This window comes from Parus major, chromosome 5 (assembly GCF_001522545.3).
Source record: "Parus major isolate Abel chromosome 5, Parus_major1.1, whole genome shotgun sequence".
In the NCBI taxonomy this organism is placed as follows: Eukaryota; Metazoa; Chordata; class Aves; order Passeriformes; family Paridae; genus Parus; species Parus major.
The window spans coordinates 32,652,029-32,672,207 of NC_031774.1; the positions used below are offsets into that span (position 1 = coordinate 32,652,029).

The following is a 20,179-nucleotide window of genomic DNA, read 5'->3' on the forward strand; positions in this document are numbered from 1 at the left end:
AAGCTTTTCTGATAATAATGTCATCAATATTGTTTCTAATTCATCATTTCTGTGCTTAAGTTTTAACCATTATACATCCAAGAGAACTTCTTGATCCCATCTCATGGCCACATTAGTTTTGTGTAAGCATTTTTATTTTATCTTATTTTCAGAAATGTGGTAAAAACTCCCTCCCCATCATGGTTTTTATTTTGTCATCTTGCATCTTTTGAAGTAGCCTAAATATTTCACAAAAACTCTGTTCATACAGAATTATCAGCCTGAATGTTCTGTAGTGTAAAGCCTATCTTAAGTGTCTTTTATCATGTTAAATGTTTATCATTTCAAAAACTATAAGTTAACAATGACCATCTCATAGCAGTTTGGAATGCTTGTCATTTCCTTTTTGGATAATGTTGTCTATCAAGAAAGAAATCCTAATCAGTCCTGTACCAGTTTTGATTTGATGCTCATTATAAAGCTTTTCCACATCATAACTAATACTTTTCATCATAGAGCAGGAATATGCCATCCTGTATTATCCAAGATCAAATTTATTTAAACAAATTAGAACAGCTCCAGTAGAAGATATTAAGAGATGTGCTTCCTAGAGTGCCCATGGTCACAGCAGCACTGTCATTATCAGGCAAAAGGAAAATACTAAAAAAGGGGATTTAAACCTGAGTCTCAGCAATATTTCAGCTGATTAACCTAATTGCTGGTTTATTCTTCGTTGCAATCTGCCCCTCCCTTCCTCTTATTTAGCCCCTTTTAGTTTCAACATTTGACTTTAAACCCATTTTTCTATATCAGAGGGCTTGACTCTGCTATTATTTTTTGATAGCAAAATAACTACATTTATTAATAATTCAAACAAATGGGCTAAACATATAGTAAATCTGCAGGCACTGGTTCTTGACATGGCTTAGTGATATAAGATGGGTAGATACATGGTTGCAGTTTGAATGGCACAACATGAGATACGTATTTTATTAGTAATTTTTTTCTTACTAATATACTGTCAATATAGTGCAATTTCCAGTTCTCAATTTTTATCCTTTTAAACCACTTAGAAAATTCCATGAAAATGAGTACTAAAAGGACCAAGGTGAATGTACACAAAACCAAAAACTAATGCAAAAAAAAACCCTGAAAAATGTATAATGCTAGATAGTAACTCCATACTCAGATGAATATGTATTACTGTACAGAATATAATTATAAGACAGTTATAGTCTAATTGTGAAACAAAATTAAAATAAAATTTGATGCAAAAATTTAATTTTTAAATGCAAGTTACCACTTTATCAGTAGGTAAGTTCTTTTCTTGAAGTGTGGCCAATCTAAGTGAATATCTGCCCACTGAAACTCCATAGTAAACTCTGCCTCATTGCATGGTTATGAATTTAATTTTACCTTATATAAGGATGTTGTCCACACTGCAATTCTGATAAAAGATCAGTATTTAAGCATACAACAAATAAAAGTTGTGAAAATGTGTGTGACTGAGCATATTTAGTGTATTTCTGAGGTTGCTGTTGTGTTTCACTACTTTCCATTAATTTTCTTTTAATTTGTTAGGAATCTTTAGGTTTTAGAATAGTTAATAGCGTGCAGGTAACAAAGGCATTATTTTCCTTGTGCATTTTGTTTCTTGGATTGCACTTCATAAACATTGTAATTCAGATTGCATGAGAATGTATAATATATCATCAATGTGGAATTAAAAATTCTTTAAATTTATAGATCAGATCATATCTTACTGCTCAGAATACAGAATTTTAGCTACGGACTCTTGCTGTACTGCTGAATTTAGCAGGATTTTGAAGTTGATACCATGAAGTCCCTAACACCCAAACTCATTTCTTTGTCAGGTTTAGTTTAATTGATAATGCAGAAAAGATAATATGACTTTAGTTTGGCCAAGAATATTAAGAATAGATGGAGATCTTTGTTTAAAATTTCAGTTTCTGTAAGTATAATCAGAACTTGACTTGCAAATTTGCATTGGAAGATGTATCCCTAGAGAAAGATATTTTCTATTTAAGGAAGTATTATCACTGAAATATGAATAAATAAGCAGAGGATTGTGTTAAATACTGTATGTCATGTAGGTTATATTTTATATGCATTATTGCTGTGTATATTGTACAGGTGCATCTAGCTGCATGAACAAGTGTCCTTTCATTTCCCCTGGGAAATGGTGGTTATACATATTATAAATTGGACTTCTGGACTAAATAATCTTTGTCATACATTAATCTGTTTTAGTATTGGCTATTGCTTAGGTAGTCATAGATGAAAGTAAAATCCATGTGAGAGCAGGTATACATACAGGATAGATAAAAGCAAAAAACTCTATGGCTAGAATGACAACTATTACTTTTAGCTTACTGTAGTTACAGTTAACTTGTTTTCAATTATCTGGCTCTTGGTTTTATGCAAGTGCTTCTTTTCCATCTCCCAGTTATCACAAACCCTCTTAAAGTAGCCAGTGACAATCATGAAGAGCGTATTTCAAGTAAGAATATTAAGCCAAGTGAAGGCTGGGAACAAAATCTATTCTGTAAGAATAGAATGTCACGGTGTTAATGTGTTTCATACACTGTGAATTACTGTCGTGTGATGAACAGCTTTCACTTTTCAGTACCGAGTATTTTCTCTGCCTATCTGTCCCTCTTCTGTTTATAATCACATTAAACTATTTGACAGTTGGCATGAATAAGGATTGTAGACAGGTAGGAATGGGAAAAAAACAACTCATTCTTTATAGGATTTTATGACTGCAGTTTTGATTCTCCTTGGATGCTGAATTCCACAACAGTGGTGCAGGTTTAAGCAGTAGCACCCTTATTGTTAGTAGGAACTAAAATCTAGAAATTTCTACTGTGCTTTCTTGGGCTGCTTTATCACTGCAGTGATAGTTGAACTGGTGATTTAGTTTACTGTAAGTGGAAATTGTCAGTAGAATCATCAGTTAATGTGGGGAGGAGATAATGAGATCCCTTTCTAAGTATACTGTATGTTTAAGGATAAAAGCAGAAGAGAGAAAGTCTGTAATATGATCACATATAGGTGCTAAGGAAGTCACATCACTTAATTTTTTATCTTCCTTTAGATAGTGTGTGTATGGACACAGTTACCCTATAACCTCTCTACATTATGTGCTATCCAGTTCCTTAGAATTGTAGAGAAACTGTAGAGTACAGAAAAATGTAGACATCAAGGGGGGAGGATTGTCTTGTGAATATGCCAGCTATATCTTTCTCTAGCGATACTTTATAAAGCTTTTGTTATGAAAATAAATTTGGGATTAAATAGTAAAATCACAAATTAACTGTGTGGGAGCCCCAAATAAATGCTTAGGTAATCTCATGTAAGTTGTAGACATTTTCTACTTAACAGAGAAGAGTAAAAATGGAGGAGAGGGGGTGTAATTTTTACATCTTCACCCTGGCAGATTAAGATGCTTACCATAATTTGAATGCTGCTATGCTGAGCTGTAAACTGAAAAAGTGTTAATGACAAAATCTAAAAACTCTTGGAAAAAAAGAGTTGGCTCTGAAGAATCATCTGAAGCTTTGATATCACCTGAACTTTTACAGACTTCCTTTTGAAATATGGAAATCATATCATACTTTTTGTAAAAGTTATACCAGTTTGGGGAATTTTAACAAATTTTGCTTTTTGATTAGACCAGTGACATGGGAACAGAAACTCTAATGTCTTTTGTCCTATACTGAATGTGCTTCTAGTAAAGAGCAGTTCTGTTTTAATATAAACTGTTCAGCAGTTCTTCAGTCAAGTTTCTTTTCTTGTTCTGAATATCTATATTTCAAAATATTTTTGCTATATGTTCTGGCATGAGTTTTCATTTTTCCTAAGCTGTCTCATTTTCTTATTTGCTGCCATTATTTCAAACTTATCTGTGTCCATTTTTATTATTTCTACTGGTGCACATTCCAATTTAGTATCCTCTGTGGGTTTCATTATCATGCTGTTAATCCCTTCTTTCACTGACTTAATGAAGATGTTAAACAAAATCAACCCTAATACCAATCCCTACGGCATCCCACTTCAGTTCCATTGGCATTTTCATTACTCTCTCCTTACAGACTATCAGCTAGTTAACAGCGTTTATAATTAACAGTTAAAAAATAATTTCCAGATACGCCTTTTCAGATATTTTAAGAATCCATATGAATTATAAACATTATCCTCCCTTATCTCTGCATATATAATTCACTAAAAAAACACAATCACCTGCAGTGGGCATAATATGCATTTTCTAAAAATGTTGTATCCATTGCTCAAGAGTTCATGTCCATGTTGAGTCATTTCTCTCACTTTACACTGTTAGGTACTAATCTTTCCTACCTTGTTTCTCTGGGCCCTGACAAGGCCTTTAGTTTTTCTAGTAAATACCAATTCAAGTGCCTCATTCCCAATCCCAACCCCAATTGTTAGGAATAGACTCATCTGAGTACATTTTTTTTAAAAATTGTTTTGTTTGGCATCTTTATTTGAAGTGACATGAATAATAAATGAAGAAGTGTTAATCAGTTTGGAGGTTTTACTCCATCTTTTAGATAAGGTATGTTCATAAAGCTAAGTGTTCTGCAATTTTTCACAGTTGGCAGATTTGCTAATGTGGTTGTGTGAGAACTTGTGATATTTTTCAAAAGCTTGAGAGGAATGGTAGGCTTTGTAAAAGGTGGCAGATTAATAGTCATGAAGACTAGAATTCCACTGTCCCAAGGAAGAAATGCATCAAAGATTAATACTCTTGTTAGCTTGCTCATTTTAAAATAGGGAGACTGCTCTTTTTATATTTAGGAAAAAGCACCCTTTAGAATGTGGAGAGCAGTTTTTCCTTCATGGAAGTTAAGTCTTTGAGCTGTTTACTGTAATTTTCCATGAAGGAACAACATGTACCTTGGGCACTAGTACAGCACATGGGCCAAAATATGCAAATTAAGAAAAGAATATTTTTACCTCAATTTTGTTCATTTCCTCTCTATTGGAGCTTACAAGTTGATTAAAACAAGAATTGTGGAGATTTCAGACCAGCTGTCTGTCATGCCCACTTGGATGTATTAGATGGCAAACCTTTTTCACCCACTTTATTGGAATCTTTCTAGATGCTTATAATTACAGGTTCTGACTTTAAAAGCTGAATTTATTTTTGATTTATGTCTAATATTCCTTTGGAATACGAATGACAATTTTTGAGGTGGGTTTTCTTTGTGAAAATTTCAGTTTTTGAATCTTTGTCTTCAGTGAATCAGAAGTGTGGGGGTTTTATTTCTGTCAGTTGTAGAGCAGAATAAAATTGACATTGATCAAGATTTAAAAATAACCAACACAGTGCCAAATATATGTGCGTAACTATTAAAATTTTCTGTGATAGAACAGTTTGTAAAAGATTAATTTCAAACTAAGACTTTGATCTTACCTTCTCTTAAGTTTTTGACCTGGTTGTTCTTCTCAAATCTGTACATTTAGCATTTCGTTAAACTTCAAGGTACTACAGACCTCCAGGAATGTATTAGATGGGATTGCCTGCTGTAAACCCAGCACTGTCAAAAATCTCATTTTGAGGTATTTGATTTTCAGAGGATAACAGAGGTGTTTACAATTGAGAAGTATAGAGTATGATTAGGAGATCTTCGTTATGTTGGTTTAGTATTCATAACAGTATTGTGGCTTCTTCAGATGTACTGTTGAGTTTTAAGATTGCCAGGTTTTGTGCTGCTCAGTGTTTGTATACTGTGTGACATGATACTTCTCCTTGGTATAATTTAAATTAGGAAATGCACAAAAGTTTTAGGTGTGTTGATAGCATTACAACACTGTGTTCAATGTCAAATATGACTTTGTGGGATGATGTATCTTAATTTTCCTAAACTGCAGAAAAAAAAAAAAACAACCTAGGTAAGCATTCATGAAATTACAGTACTTCTTCACTTATTAAAAAAAGTTCTATGAGTTTTCAATCCCCAAATATATAAATTCAAAGAGAAAAATTAAAAACACACATTGATAAATTTTAATAGTGAGGAACAATGAAAATTGATGAGTGTTTTGTAGTCATGTAGGTTAGGTGATCAGACACATATTGAAACATCCATCCCAAAATGAGAACTAACAAAATGGACTCACAGCATCTGAAAACTGAATTAAAGAGCCTTTAAAACTGTGGAAATATTGCAGCTAGTTCAATAAAATAGCGATAATATGCTATCAATCTATTTTTATTGGTTTTTTTGACCTGACTAGGAAAAAAAACTTATTCAAAGGAAAGTTCTGAAGTTTTGAGTATGATGTGGAAACATTTGACTGAGCTATATGTGGAGTCCTAGAAATTTAAAAAGATTTGGTCAAAGGTAATAATAATTTTTTATTATTTTTTAATTTTTTTTTTTTTACTATATCCTTCATCCTTATAAAACTCAGCTATGTGTTATGAACTCATTCCTGCAATTTTAAGGCTATAAATTTGTAACAGTTCCAGAAAAAACATGAGTTATAGTGAAGGTTGGGTGTGTAAGAACCATGTCAGTCAGATACAATTTGTTTTTGTAGTGTGAACTTCAAGCTTTTCAATTACTGTTGTCTAAGCGATGCCTTTAAAAAGTTTATTCATACTAGTCAGTTGAATTAAAGATGTCACATTACAAAAAGCAATTTTGCCATCATTATCTAAAACAAGAGGGCCCTAGGAAGAAAGGATTATCATATATTGAATAAAAAGTTCACCACCTTGCAGCTTAAATCCTGTTAGAAAAGATTATTTCTATCTAACTTAATCAGCCAGAGGTCTTTATTGCCTGGAGTATTAATTGATTTAGGTCTTCATTAAGGTCAGAGGTACCCATGGCTGACCAGAGGCAGCCTATTAGTGTGTTGTCAGTTCTGCTTATTTACATTGACTGAGCCTAATGGTGGCTTGTGTCACTGGTAGGTCAGGGGGTCACTGAACCTTTTGTGCACCCCGACCTGCTAAAGGGCAGCAGTCACTCAGACACCAAACTGCATTCATAACAAAGATTTGGCTGATTGCATATTGACTCCTTCCTGCCAAGAAACATGCATTTGTGGTGCAACTATTACCATTTGCTTAAGTATCTGTGGGTGAATGTTTGAGATCCCCCTGTTAGAAGTTTCCAGCAAGTTTTATATTGTCAGTTAATTACTGGTAAGTTTTGATAATACCAGTAGGAACAGTTTCATAAACTTTCCATAGTTGCTCTTGCTCTTTAATAAAAAACAACTCAGTGCATATCTATAGACATCCTATTACTATTGTTTCTTTCTAGGCAACAATAATTGCAGCTTTTCCTTTCTCATTAGCAGCTTAAGTTAGACCTCAGTCAATTAAGTCTGGTTTTCTCATTGCTTCTTTTCCTGATACATATATCATAGTATAGGAGATATGTTGTGTCCTTTCAGTAACTTAGAATGCTGTTAAAAACTATTTCATGTGATAGAAGGGTTCCAAGGGGCACTGAGTCAGTTCTTCTGACTGTTCCTTTCCCCGATACCATTGATGCTTTCCTTCTGTTTTCCTAATAAGTGAAAACACCTTAGAAGAAAAAAGCTACTATACAGCTTTCCATTGGTATCAGCTAAGCCCTAGGTTTGAATTGTACTTATCCCTGCAAGACAGCTACACTGTGAAAGTAGTAATTTTTAAATAATCTCTTACCTTTCTCTCTGTGAGAGCATGCATTGCGTCCTCTGAGGTAATGATTGTCCATTCAACTCCCCTGATTATTTACAGTTGTACTGACTGAGCAAAACAGCTGCTAAACTATTATGTTAACTTATAAGGACTCACCTTTCTTTTAACTTGCAATGATACAAATGAAAATAAAAAGGGAAGAAATGTGGAATTACATGAGGCCCCGTTTATAATCTGATTACTGCTGTGAAACAGTATGGAAATAAATTTGCACAAGTGAGCATCTCAGCAGTATGAAGCCTGAGTTTCCAGGGTTGTCTTTGGTTCAAGTATTTATTTAATTTTTAGCACTGGATATGTGTCTGCAGTGAAAACAAATCACCAGTGAGACATCCACTGTATACATACAGATCCTTTAAGGATAAATATAGGTCCGTTATGTTGTAGTTTTGTTTCTATACTGAGTTTCCTATATAATGCAAGTCCGCCAGGCTGGATACACAGTGAATCTATACCCTGAAAGATATTCTGTTATCCTAGTAAATGCTCCAAAAAGATAAACTGTTGCAAGGTTCTAGCAGGGTTTTACAGAACACTTTCACAACACAAGTACTGACACCATACATTGTGACAGCTCCTCTTGTAAGATTTCAGTACTGTGAACAAGATAGTATGATGACTTCCCTGTTTTAAATGCCTTTTACTCTGCTAAAAATTTTCGGTATAATACTTCAAACATTCCAGAGACAACGTCTTAAAATCTGCTAAAGCAGTGTTTGTACTGGTTTGCTGCTTTGTCCTTGCTGATTATTTATGCTTGCTTTTCATGACTGAGTCACTGGGAAAGAGAAGAGAGACGCCCCTCCTCCTTCCCTTATTCTAAATTCTGTCCCCCAAATTACAGTTGCTGCAAATCTGTGGCCACTTTTTTCTCCTTTTCCCCTCTTTTCCCCTTGCATCCACCCTTCCATAACATGGTGGCTTGTTGGGAACATTGTTTTTCTATTAATTGCCTCTTAAGATACAAACAAGTATGTTAGGAACAGAGGGATTTTTTTCAATTGGTTTTTAAAAAACTCTGCAAAATTCCCACTGAATCTTAGCCAAAAGTGGTGCCAATTTTGCTCAAATCCTTCAGAGATTTTTTTACGACCTTGCTTATGACCACTGGGGCTAATTGTATCAGAACTGTCCAGGATACTTTAAGAAAGTGCTATCTTGGTCTGTATTTCAAAACACTGACAGATATTTTATCGTTAATTAGTATTCATATTATGTCTCAAACAATCTGTTCAAGAATAGGGGAAGTGAACTGGTTGAACAGCTCTTCTGTCTACCTAATAATTAACATGGGTGATGCATGGAAAACCAGCAGCTCAACAGGGGAAAAAAAGGAAGAAATACCATCAGTGTGATTTTTTTTTTCCTTACAAGTATGAACTACCTGCACTGGAGTTTTTGACTAATGCATGGATTTCACTTTGCAGAGGTGAAAATGAATGGGTTGCTTTAAAAACAAACCTGTGCCCCTCTGAATCATATCTTTCTGAATTTGTTTCTCATCTTGTCAGTATGCCACTTGGTAGCTGGCTGGACTCCCTTGTTCAGTGGCACATATTTTAAAATAGTGCTGTAAAAAAAAAAAAAAAAAAAAGGAAAAAAAAAAAGAAAGACCATTTGTTCCTATAAACCAAAATACTGCTTTCATATATTTTTTCCAAAATCAGGATTATATATAGCATTATCAAACGATATTTCAGGTATTTTAAACCATTTAAACAGTTGATGTGTGTCGGTTGATATATTGTTTCCTCTCTGCCTCCTCCCCCTCTTCAGCTGCTAATCATAGAACTTGTATGCCAAATTGTATAAGATACTCTTCCAATAGTTACATGTGTGAGTCTTTTGTGAGACACAGACAGTTATGAGGACAGATTTGGAGTTGCATATGGGTCTGTCACATGGTTTGATTGCCATGTCTTCTAGGACACAGATTTCTTTTTTAATTATTCTTAATTCTGAGGAATTTTTACAGTTTATACAGTAAGTTCTACAAAATTCTTCCAAAAGATTCCTTGCACAATCCATTTTCTCTGTCTTTACTCCTAGCAAAATTCTTCCTGTGCTGACTTCAAAGCTGCGTACGCCCACCTTACTTCCCACTTCTATACTTAGTTTTCTTTTGATAGTGAATAAAATTTACTGTTTCACTGATTAGGAAATGCACAGACGTTCTAGAGAAGTGCAGCATAAGACGATGGAAAGTTTTGATATTTACACTGAGATTTTATAAAAAAATCTTTGAGAGGTCTGAATAATAAGAATAAATGTTTCCTTTGCTGGCTGCTGTTAAAAAAAGTAGGTCTTCAGAGTGTTGCCAGGAAGATTTTAGAAAATAAGCCCAAATAACTGCATTGCAGTAGTAAATCTGGCCACCCATTAAAGTCCATTTTCAAAAGGTGACCCATCTCTTTGTTCAAGTAGCATTCTTCAGCATTTTATTTTTAATCTGCAGTTTGCTTTTACCTTCTGGTGGGATATCATCGCTTTTTGTTCATACACAATTATTTAGGTGTTCTGCTAATATGTTTTTACAGTATTTTTAAATTAGTTTACTAAAGATGTTACAGATATGTCCTGATACTGTCTTACATGGTTTTATATAAAACAAAGCTAAAGACATAGAAGATTAAAAAAATAGCTTTGAACCCAAGATAATGCGCATCACTCAAAAGAAAATAAGAGCATATTTAACCATGTTGGGGCATCAGTGTATCCAGCAGCTGTAACAGTCCACATCAGATTATTGTTTTGAGCTGACACATATATCCATGCATTATCTTCAGGCTGGCATGTATGCTCTATTTGTAACAAATGATGGCAAAGAACAGTACTATTGAAAGAAACTAGCTGGAAGAGAGAAAGGTGCTTCCCTTGTCTTCTGTAAACTCCCAGGGTCTTATGTACTTGATCTGATTCTCTCCTAGGTTGGTGATGTTCTGTACTGTGCAGGACAGATTGCTCTGGTACCTTGCACGATGCAGCTTGTTAGCGGTGGCGTACGCGCAGAGGCCAGCGTTTCCCTCCGCCACGTTGGGCGAGTTCTTCAAGCCATGAGCCAGAAGACTACACTCCACCACGTCATCACAGCCAGCTGCTACGTAACCAACAGCAAGAGCATTCCCATTGCACGCTCTATATGGCAGAAGAAATTAAGAGAATGCAAAAAGGTAGCTGCTGTATCCATTTTCTTCTTTCTCTGTTGGTTTTTTTTCCTCTCTAAATCTTACAGTAATATCAGAATTTTTGCATTACATTTCAGAGGGGTTCAAGCAAGGGTTTGATTGAGCTGTTATGTTCTGGCTCATAAGTGGTTGTGCACAAGTGAGAAAGAAAACTGCTTAATAGAAAGTTATATTCACTACTAACTTTGTCGTAATTCCCCAAAGCATTGTGCTAAAGAGCTCTTAAAGAACAGTCAATTTCTCTTACAAAAATGTGAACAATACCTCGTTTGAATTATTTCTGTCCATATATTTTTACATAATGAGAAATGGGCATTTTACTTCAAGTTTTTTCAGTTGTTCTGTTGAGGATTTTTTCCCTACTTGCTTGCAAACAATATTGTTATGATAACTGAGTTTAGCAATTTACTGCTCATTTTCACTTTATATTCAGCCTGACTTCTAAGACTACATATGGACATGCCTGTCTATTGGTTAACCCTTGATTAAGAGCATAATAATTTGCACAGTGATTTATAATGATGCCATAATAATTCCTGATTTTTATGTGCCCCTTTTCTTAAAATAGCCATGGAACACTCAGACAGCATTAAAAGGTAGTAGCCACAAATCTTGTAAATAAAACATAACTTCTCCCCAAATGCATAAAAGCCAAATGCATAATTGCTGTATAATTTAATATAGCCTAATTATTGTGGTTTTTAGAGGCTTGGAAGCATAGAATATGGTACTATTTTCATAGAAGAAGGAAAATGACACCTGAAACTTTCCTTCTATTTACCTTTGTCTTCAGTCTCTGCATAGGCTAGTGTGACTAAAGATACAGACTTCACTTACAGGCTTACGCATCTCAATTTGATTTATTAACAAAAAACCCTCCTAAATAGTGTTTATTACTCCTCCAAGACCAGATTCAGATCCAGTATTGAAACTGAATTATTTTTTTAAATTAAATTCCAATTCTTGTTCTGTAACCAATTAAAGAAATAACATACCATGACCACAAACCCTCTCTGCTTTCTGATTTGCAATATATAATATTGGAAGACAGATTGGTGGTGTTTGGTAGTTCTTTAACACTTATCCTTTTTCCATATACAGTCTTTTAGGTCTTCCATAGTTATTATGCATACCAGGTACTCTTTATTAAATGTTTTATTTCTTCCACTTACTAAGATGACTAGGCAGTACTTGCTTTTTTTTTTTTCTTTCTTTTAGCTACCTGAAAAACACTGATGAGTTTGCTTACTTTTGAGCTATCACTAATATCTGTTCCATGTCACTTTTTGATTGTTCAAGCCATAGTTTAAAAAGTGGATTGTACATGTACTCCTGTGAAGTGATAGCTGCCTGACAGTTTTCAGGAATCTTTAACAAAAACATCCTGCAATCAGAGAATCCTGTTGTATGTTTATCACTTATGCTGTGTTTATCAGATCATAATTCAGTACTTACAGCATCAGAAAAAAAAACCTGCTACATAATGTGTGCCACAGCACCATATAAAAATGCTTTGAAAAAAACCTGAATATAAATGGGAGTGAGATGTTCTTAACAGCTGTATGTTCTTATTTCTATAATTTTGTCAATAGGAGGTTCAGACAGAGGAATTAAATTTTTTCTTCAGGTTATGCATATTTTTTTATTAGTAGGGGTTTATGTACAAAATAAAGCAGAGAAAAATACTTACCAAATATTCCTGTTACAAGGAACTAGAGGGATGAATTACCCTGCTCTGGAAATACAGTTGTCCTTTAATGAAAATAAAGATTTTGTATTGAAAAATGATAAATTGTTCTTCAGTTGTACTTCTGCCTTAGTTATTCCATAGTATCAGTGGAAACAAGAAATGCAATTTTTACTTCAGAGCAGCCTTCCAGATCCTGTAAGACAGTGCCTTTCTCTGTGGAACGCACAATATGGTAGCCTTACTCTAAGGCATATTCCTTACCTGTGTGGTTTTGTTCAGGTTTTGGTATCCCAGTGCTACTACAGACAGTTCTGTTGAATCCCATGCCATGACATAATGATCTGGTTTTGCCAAGTAAACTAAGTTAAACAGTCCAAAAGTATTTTATTATTCTTTATTTTAAGCAGTGGCCAAAGGCCTAAACCAGTAGCAACCTACAGATTACTTAATAAGAGCAAATGGTTTCTCAGTTGAAATTGTTCTACTTCTGTCATCCATGAAAAAAAGGAGTTTGTTTCTGCAAACGAAACAGTTCTGCTCAGAATTCATTTTTTTTTAAGCTATACATCATGAAACATAGAATTAATTCTGTTTGTTGAATGTTCTTTATTTAGTAGCAAAGCGATGGTATATTAAGATAATTGTATTTAAAATGGTGACTAAATCATGTGCATCAGAACTGCCAAAGGTGTTATTCTTTAGAATATTACCCATCATGTGGTAATACCTGGTAAATATCTTCTACATAAATAATACTGTTCAGCAACTTCCCCTGAATCCTTCTACATGTTTGATGGCAGTAATAAGTAAAGCACAAAAAAGATTATATAAATTGTTTAGGACACCAATAAATTGGACCTAACATCACGTAATATAAAGAGAAGTATAAGAATTTTTTTTCGGGATATGTTTATAAAGCACAAAAGATTTACCTCTAAGAGCTGGATGTAGACATGCAATTGCTCAAAGCTTCATTTGAGATAAGCCCCCAGGATGAGACACAGCTAGCTGGACTTTAGAATACTTCTTGTAATATTACTAGTGACAATTGTCTTTCAGGAACTTCTTGAGTTACAAAGAGAAAGATCAATTATATTTAAATAAATTTAAGTATTTTTTAAATGTTGATAAATTATAAAAAGTATATTTCAGAATCATCTATTTTTTTTCAGAGGAAATATTTTATATAGTATTAATAGAGAAGCGGTTCTAGTGAGAATGGAAGGGGACTGTGAGAGAGGGAGCAGTAACAGTAAGCAGGCTGGACCCCCTAGCAACTTCTAAGTTGTTTCAGTCACCCAGCCTGTGGTCACTTCCTTATTCAAGCATCATTTCTTCCTTCTTACACAACTCCTTTCTACTCCTGTCGTCCCGATTTTCCTCACTCCTTATGGCAGCTCAGTATCTGCACTGCCAGCATCATTCCTGCAGCCTCAACCCGACAGGATAACCCCCTGAGCCTCCCTGAGCTCCGGTTACCCACAGTTATCAAGGGTTGTGTCCTTAGAGCTGGAATCCAGCCCTACTTCTCTCTTCTTCCTTCATATGTCCCTTTGAGTTGCAACATCATTGGAAAAACCATTCAGGGTGACAGAGGAAACAGAAATCTGGTGCAGGGGTGTAAGGCTGCAGTAGAAAGGAAAAAAGTAGTGGGGAGGGAAGGATAGGAAAGCAGCCCCACCAAGGGTTCACTTAAAAGAACACCACCTAAATCACTGGGTTAAGGATCTTTGGACTGACATTTTGAGTGTACACAAGAGAGATTTCCTGTGTTGAAAAAGGTATTGTAAAAATTGAGATCTAGAGTGAAGGAGTTGAAGTTAGTATTTAATTATGTAGGTGCATAAAACTGTGTTTTTATTGCTGGAGAAATGAAAATATAGTTAAGGGAAGCAGTGGTTAAATTAAAAGAAAAAAATTAAACAGAGGCTGCAAAAATAGCATAAAGATAATAGTGCAAATGAATAATCAAACCCAAAACCTAGGAAGACTTATTGGAATTAACAAATACAAGTGCCAGCCATCATCAGCTTTCTTCCACCCTATTTTTGAGCTATATTCCTTCCACAGTTTCTTTGTGATTGCCAGGCATACTTGGGGACATTTCAGTATTCTTGAAGAGATAAATTGAGGGACCTTCTGTAGCATACCTAGTAGCAGTTGTGTGCTAGAACAATTTCAGTCTAATCCAGTAGTCAGCAGCATTTAGGGGGTTTTTGGGCTTTGTGTCTTCTTGGTGCTTTTTTAAGTAGCCAATAAAAAAAAAAAAGAAAAAATAAAAAAAAAAGAAAAGAAAAAATGAAATAAGCTTATAGCATTGCTAAAACTTTCTGGAAGAAGAACTGACAGTTTTCCAATTAAGTCTCATCTTGTGTTTTTCTTTACTTCACATCTTTTAATGACAGTGTCATGTAATATGATGATTTTGTAAGCGGTTTTGCTAACTCATTCAGCAGAGTAATCAATAGAAAAAAATAAGCCAGATGGGTTGTAGTCCATTTGTATTGGGTGGGACAGATGGCATTATTGATAGATGGAAATATTCCAAATAATTATTGTATAATGATATAACAGTGACTGTGCCTGCAAAATTTTATTAATTTACTTTGTGAATGCACTTTATTCAGTAGGGCTTGAGTTGTACCATTTAGACAGTACTCTCAATATATTTAGTTGGGAGCTGAGTCTTCTCCCTAACTTCTCCTTCCCTTACCCATGGGCTTTCCATGCAGAGACATCCCTGTAGTATTTTGTTAGACTGTTTCAAGTGGTGGATTGTGCTTCTGCCTGTACAACAGATTCCCCCAGGCTAACTGAGATAGGCAAGATCATGATTACATTTTTTTTTACCTCTGAATGCTTGTTTTTTGCTTTCTTTTGTTATCCTCACCAGTACAAAGGAGAAACATGCTGTGCTGTCTCAAGATTTCAGGCATTCCAGCTTGCTTAACTGCTGTGTTTTCTTTCTTTTACATCTCGCTAATCCCCAGCAAGACTTGGTATAGCTAGATTAATAAAATGTATAATTTCTGATAAACTGTGTAATAAATATTCATTTAGACTGTTGCTATTCAATTGTATATTCCATGGAAAGGTGCTGTGAATAAATTCTTTCTGTAACATAAGAGCACATTAACTAATTAGCAGAAAAATTTTGGGGCCGTTTGCTGCTTTTGAAATAAATTTGTTTATAAAAATGTCTGAATGCTAAAAATTAGTTTTGGTTATTTTGGTTAGATGAAATACATACAAAACTTGGAGGCAGATTTTGCAGAAATCTCTGAAATATTATCTCTGATTTCTTTGTTTTTAAAAGAAAAAATTATATGGAAATACTTTAGTGTATTTAGTATATCATGCTTTGTTTTCAACAGGAAATATAGAATTGGTTGTGTTTGAACCCAAAACATTGGTGAAGGGAGATTTTGAGACAGTGAAAACAATATATTTTTTTAAACATTAGAAGACAGAATTGCATAGAAAGGTAATATTTAATGTAAAATCAAGATGTACTAATAGCCCTAAATTCATTACATCTTTTTTTCAACAAGTCATTTTACACATAGTATTTTTTTCTTAAATTCTGATATTATAGGTCAGTTCCCCTCTGAGTTATTGTAATAGGCACCTACCACTGTATTTTCCATCCTCAGTATTGAAAAATCTCCTTGGTGAAATACTTCATGTGACATAAAAAAATGCATCATTTTACTTTTATAACACCACTCACATTTGGACCTTAGTTGTCTGTAACTCTCCCACCAATAATTTTATGAGCAAATGTACTGCAAACTTTAAAAGTTCACCAGCCCATCTTCTTCTGACAGTAGCTTTCTTTTTTTTTATGGTAAGAATTCAGGATGAATGGCTGTGATCCCATGATTGTTTCAAATCCAGCAAAGAGTGCTGCAGTTGACTTTCATTCTGTCAGGAATGCCAGTCAGGTTGTTGACAATGTGTGTCTTAATAGTGTGTAATGCAGAAGTGATAGAAAAAAGATTCACAGTGTTTTATCTGATATATATTGTGAATGGGTTCCACATTTATTTCAGCACCCGGGTAACTTGATGCCAAGTTTAAATATCTAAATTAAAACCTTTTGGACCAGATTTAAAAACTGTTTAGATGTCAAAAGATGTAAGTACACCCAAACTAGGTTTTTTAAAAGGTATCTAAGAGCACTCATGAAGGGCACAGTGTCCCTTCCAGTGAGCCCCTGCATTGTACCTTCTTTGACACTCCTGAAAATACCATTGGTGCTTTCCTGTATCTTTCCACTTCGCCTTACAAATAATGTACAGGTCCCAAGTTATAAACAAGTTAAATCTTGAACAAGAATCTGTCTAGCTACATGCAGTTGTTTCCTGGAGTAATTAGTGTGTTTTCATGGCAGTCATCTAGAGTGGCATCATGCATCTGTAACAGCAGTCTGTGCATTGTTCAGACATTCCTGTGCTATTTGAAGTATACAGACTGTCATGAATTTAAATAAAATTCATGCATTCTCTAACACTTTATCCCAAGTACAACAGAAGTAGCTTATGCTCAAATAGTGGAAGTTGAAAATTTTTCTTGCTGCGAAGGATTGGACAAAGGTTTAAGATCCTCTTTTACCTATAGAGAAAATTACTATAAAACTTAAAATGGAATATCAAACAACCTTCCCAGATTTCTGTGAGAAGATACATATTTTTTCACCATCCTGAACAGATGTTTCTAAGCCAGTAATATTCAGGTACACTTTTTTGTCTAATTTATTATATGTATTGGTTAATATCTTTATTTAATGCAATTTTTAGATTTCCAAAAACTGTTGTAAATTCTGTGTCCTATAGATAATACTATAGGTGATATTAATTTAATTGGTCTCCTTTTACCAGTTTCTTGAACAAAATAGTCAAAATATGAGTAGTAGAAATCAACAAGTATTATAAAGGTAGAATGACAGATTAGAACACTGCTACATTTCCATTGCAAGAGAATCTCATGTAGATTAATTAATATGATTTGTAGTATCACCAGAAGAAAAATAAATATTTTTGAAAATCATTGCTGAGAGCCAGTATGCCTATCAAAAATCCAATAGGAAGAGTATGCATGTTTCCCCTTTTTTGTCCCATCAAGTTCATAACATCTATTTTTCTACTAGATGCTATTTTGAATGTTCCACAGTTTGATATATAAACCCAGGCTTCTTTTATGGACCATGTTTAGAACACAGAGTACATTAAATTGTACAGTGCTAGTGTGGCTTGTCTCATGCCTGGTGTGTTTCATTTCCCCTGTGTTCAGATTTGCCAAAGCTTTTCTAGTCATTTGAAGCAACTGTAATGAGAATATTTAACATGCAGATAGTGGAAATCCAGAGGTCCTTGGAAACTGTCTGCCATTTGACACTGGGCAACAATGGGATGTGAAAGGTTTGCTACTTCCACTTCTTTCTTAAAAAGAAGATTATGATATTCTATTTGTAACATTAGCAGAGCTTTAGTAATGCTTAAAAATTAGTATAGTCAAGAACATGAGTCAGAACAAGAGCATAAAAGAGCATGAATTTAAATAAAGCCATTTTTAGAAATGGAATATATGTGTATAAAAATCATATGACTGCATAATAGTCTAAAGAGTATGCATGAATTTAATTTGTAGAATATATAAAAAAAATATGAACAATAGAAGAGAAGAAAGGAGAGCATTTCTTCTGTGATGGTTTGCAGAGATATGTACAAGTACTATCAAATCCTCAACTGGTATAAGTCAGCATAACTGTGATTTCCATGAACTGATTTACACTAGCTTATTTGCCATTCTACAGGTAATATCCATGCATTTGAATGTTGTTTTTCAGGTAGACAGAGTGAAGAAATGCATGTCAAGTTATTCAGGATGGTAAATAACCTAGTTCATCCAGGCTGACTGATCTTCCCCTGCAGCAGTTCCCTCATAAGACTGGTTTTGAGTGATTCTTCATCTCCTTTGCTGAAAACATTAATTCTGTTTTGAGCCTGTCACTTTTGTGCTAAGCAAGAGTGCATATATGCATCCACTGTTCGCTTAGGCCAGAACCTCTGGTCAAAAGTCTAATGTGTGGTGACTGTGAAAGCCATTAACAGAGTTTCATCCCTGAAGCGAGTACCTGTTGTCACTGCCTCATTGCAGAGGGACGAATGTCTTTTTGGTTGAAAAGTAATGAAGGTCCAACTTTCACTCTGGAAACTTCCCTATTAAATTGTAGTCCAAATTACATGTAGGACACTTTAAATTCCCACAATGAAGGATAGAATTTCAGGATTTCATCACCTTCAAAGGCTTTTTGTTCTCCTTTGGATGAGGTAATCCTGTTGATAAGGACTGAAGGAAGAGCCATATCACTACCTCAACCTACATAAACAGTCTTATTAACAACTCATCCTTCCTAAAACTGTATCAGTCAATCTCTTTCAGACAACAAACATCCCTTCCAAGTTACTGCTTCCAACAAGTAGTTTGATATTCAATAGTAAGTAGCCTCTCTAGATCTTGGTATTTTCCAGGCAGGATGTTTTAATTTGTCTTGTCAATGTAAGCCCTGTAAAAATCAGAAAACTCTGATCTCAGAAATTAGTCAAACTTATATACTGAATACCCTTCTCTGTGGGCAATATCCTCTTTATTGTGGTTATGCAGGTCCTGGAAAAGCATTTCTGTTGCAGGAAGGAAATTGGATAGTGTACAAGGTCTTCCTGGTTCTTCATAAGAGCCTCTATGGTGCTGTGTTTTGGATTTGTGCCTAACATGATAATATTGCACATTTTCAAGGCTTTTAAGACTTATTCCCATCAGCACCCCGGTGAATAGAGTGTGGGTGTGGGCAGGAGGCAGTCTAGGGTTTATCTGAGACCATATGACACCATGCTCAGACATAAAAATTGGAGAACTTGGTCTTCCAAGGTGGCTATTCCCCAGAGGGTGTCTGGGCATCAGTCTGCTGCTGGGAGGAGGTGAAGGATTGCCTTTGCATTGGTAGTTTCATTGTCTTTACCTGCTAAAGTGTCCTTATCTCAGCCCAGAGTTCTCTCATGTTTGCTCATCCTATTGTCCCTCCGGTCTTGCTGGGGCTGGAGGACAAGCAAGTGGCTCTGTGGAGAGGAAGTTACCTCCCTGGGACACAACTCCCCAAGCAGATTAGCAAATTATCACTGAAAACAAACTCCACAATTAACTAGGAAAAATCATACTTGTCCTCCCCCATCAAGCTTCAGTCAAAATTAGAGCTCAAAATATCATCTCTTCCATTTGAAACTAAGCAAGAATCTTATCTCTATTCATACATTAATGATCTTCTACTATCAAAAAAACAAAAAAGGGTAAAAAAATAAATTAACTTGGGAAAAAATCTTCATTTTTCCAGTGGAAGGACTTCTTTATTATTTTATTGAATGGTCCAAGGGATCCTACTAAATTTCAGTACTTGATTATCCTCATTTCTGGTTCTGTGTGTTGGTCATAATAATAATTTCATTTCCTCTTCTTCCTCCTCTTCTCTGAAGGATATCACATGGTCTTCAAAATTAATAATAGATCTTTAATTTTCCTATTCAT

General features: G+C 34.7%; 1 protein-coding gene across 8 annotated transcripts in view; it reads left to right on the forward strand.

Moving 5' to 3' along the window:
* The window catches only part of DPH6 (diphthamine biosynthesis 6), a 197,706-nt gene that overhangs the window by 121,159 nt on the left and 56,368 nt on the right, over nucleotides 1-20,179 (forward strand). For all 8 annotated transcript variants that reach the window (XR_004497795.1, XR_004497796.1, XR_004497797.1 and 5 more), the window contains one exon: nucleotides 10,651-10,893. Coding sequence is in view for 5 of the 8 variants with exons in the window: in XM_033514979.1 (XP_033370870.1) it covers nucleotides 10,651-10,893 (243 nt within the window). In the remaining 3 variants the exon portion in view is untranslated. The remainder of the gene's footprint in view (nucleotides 1-10,650; nucleotides 10,894-20,179) is intronic.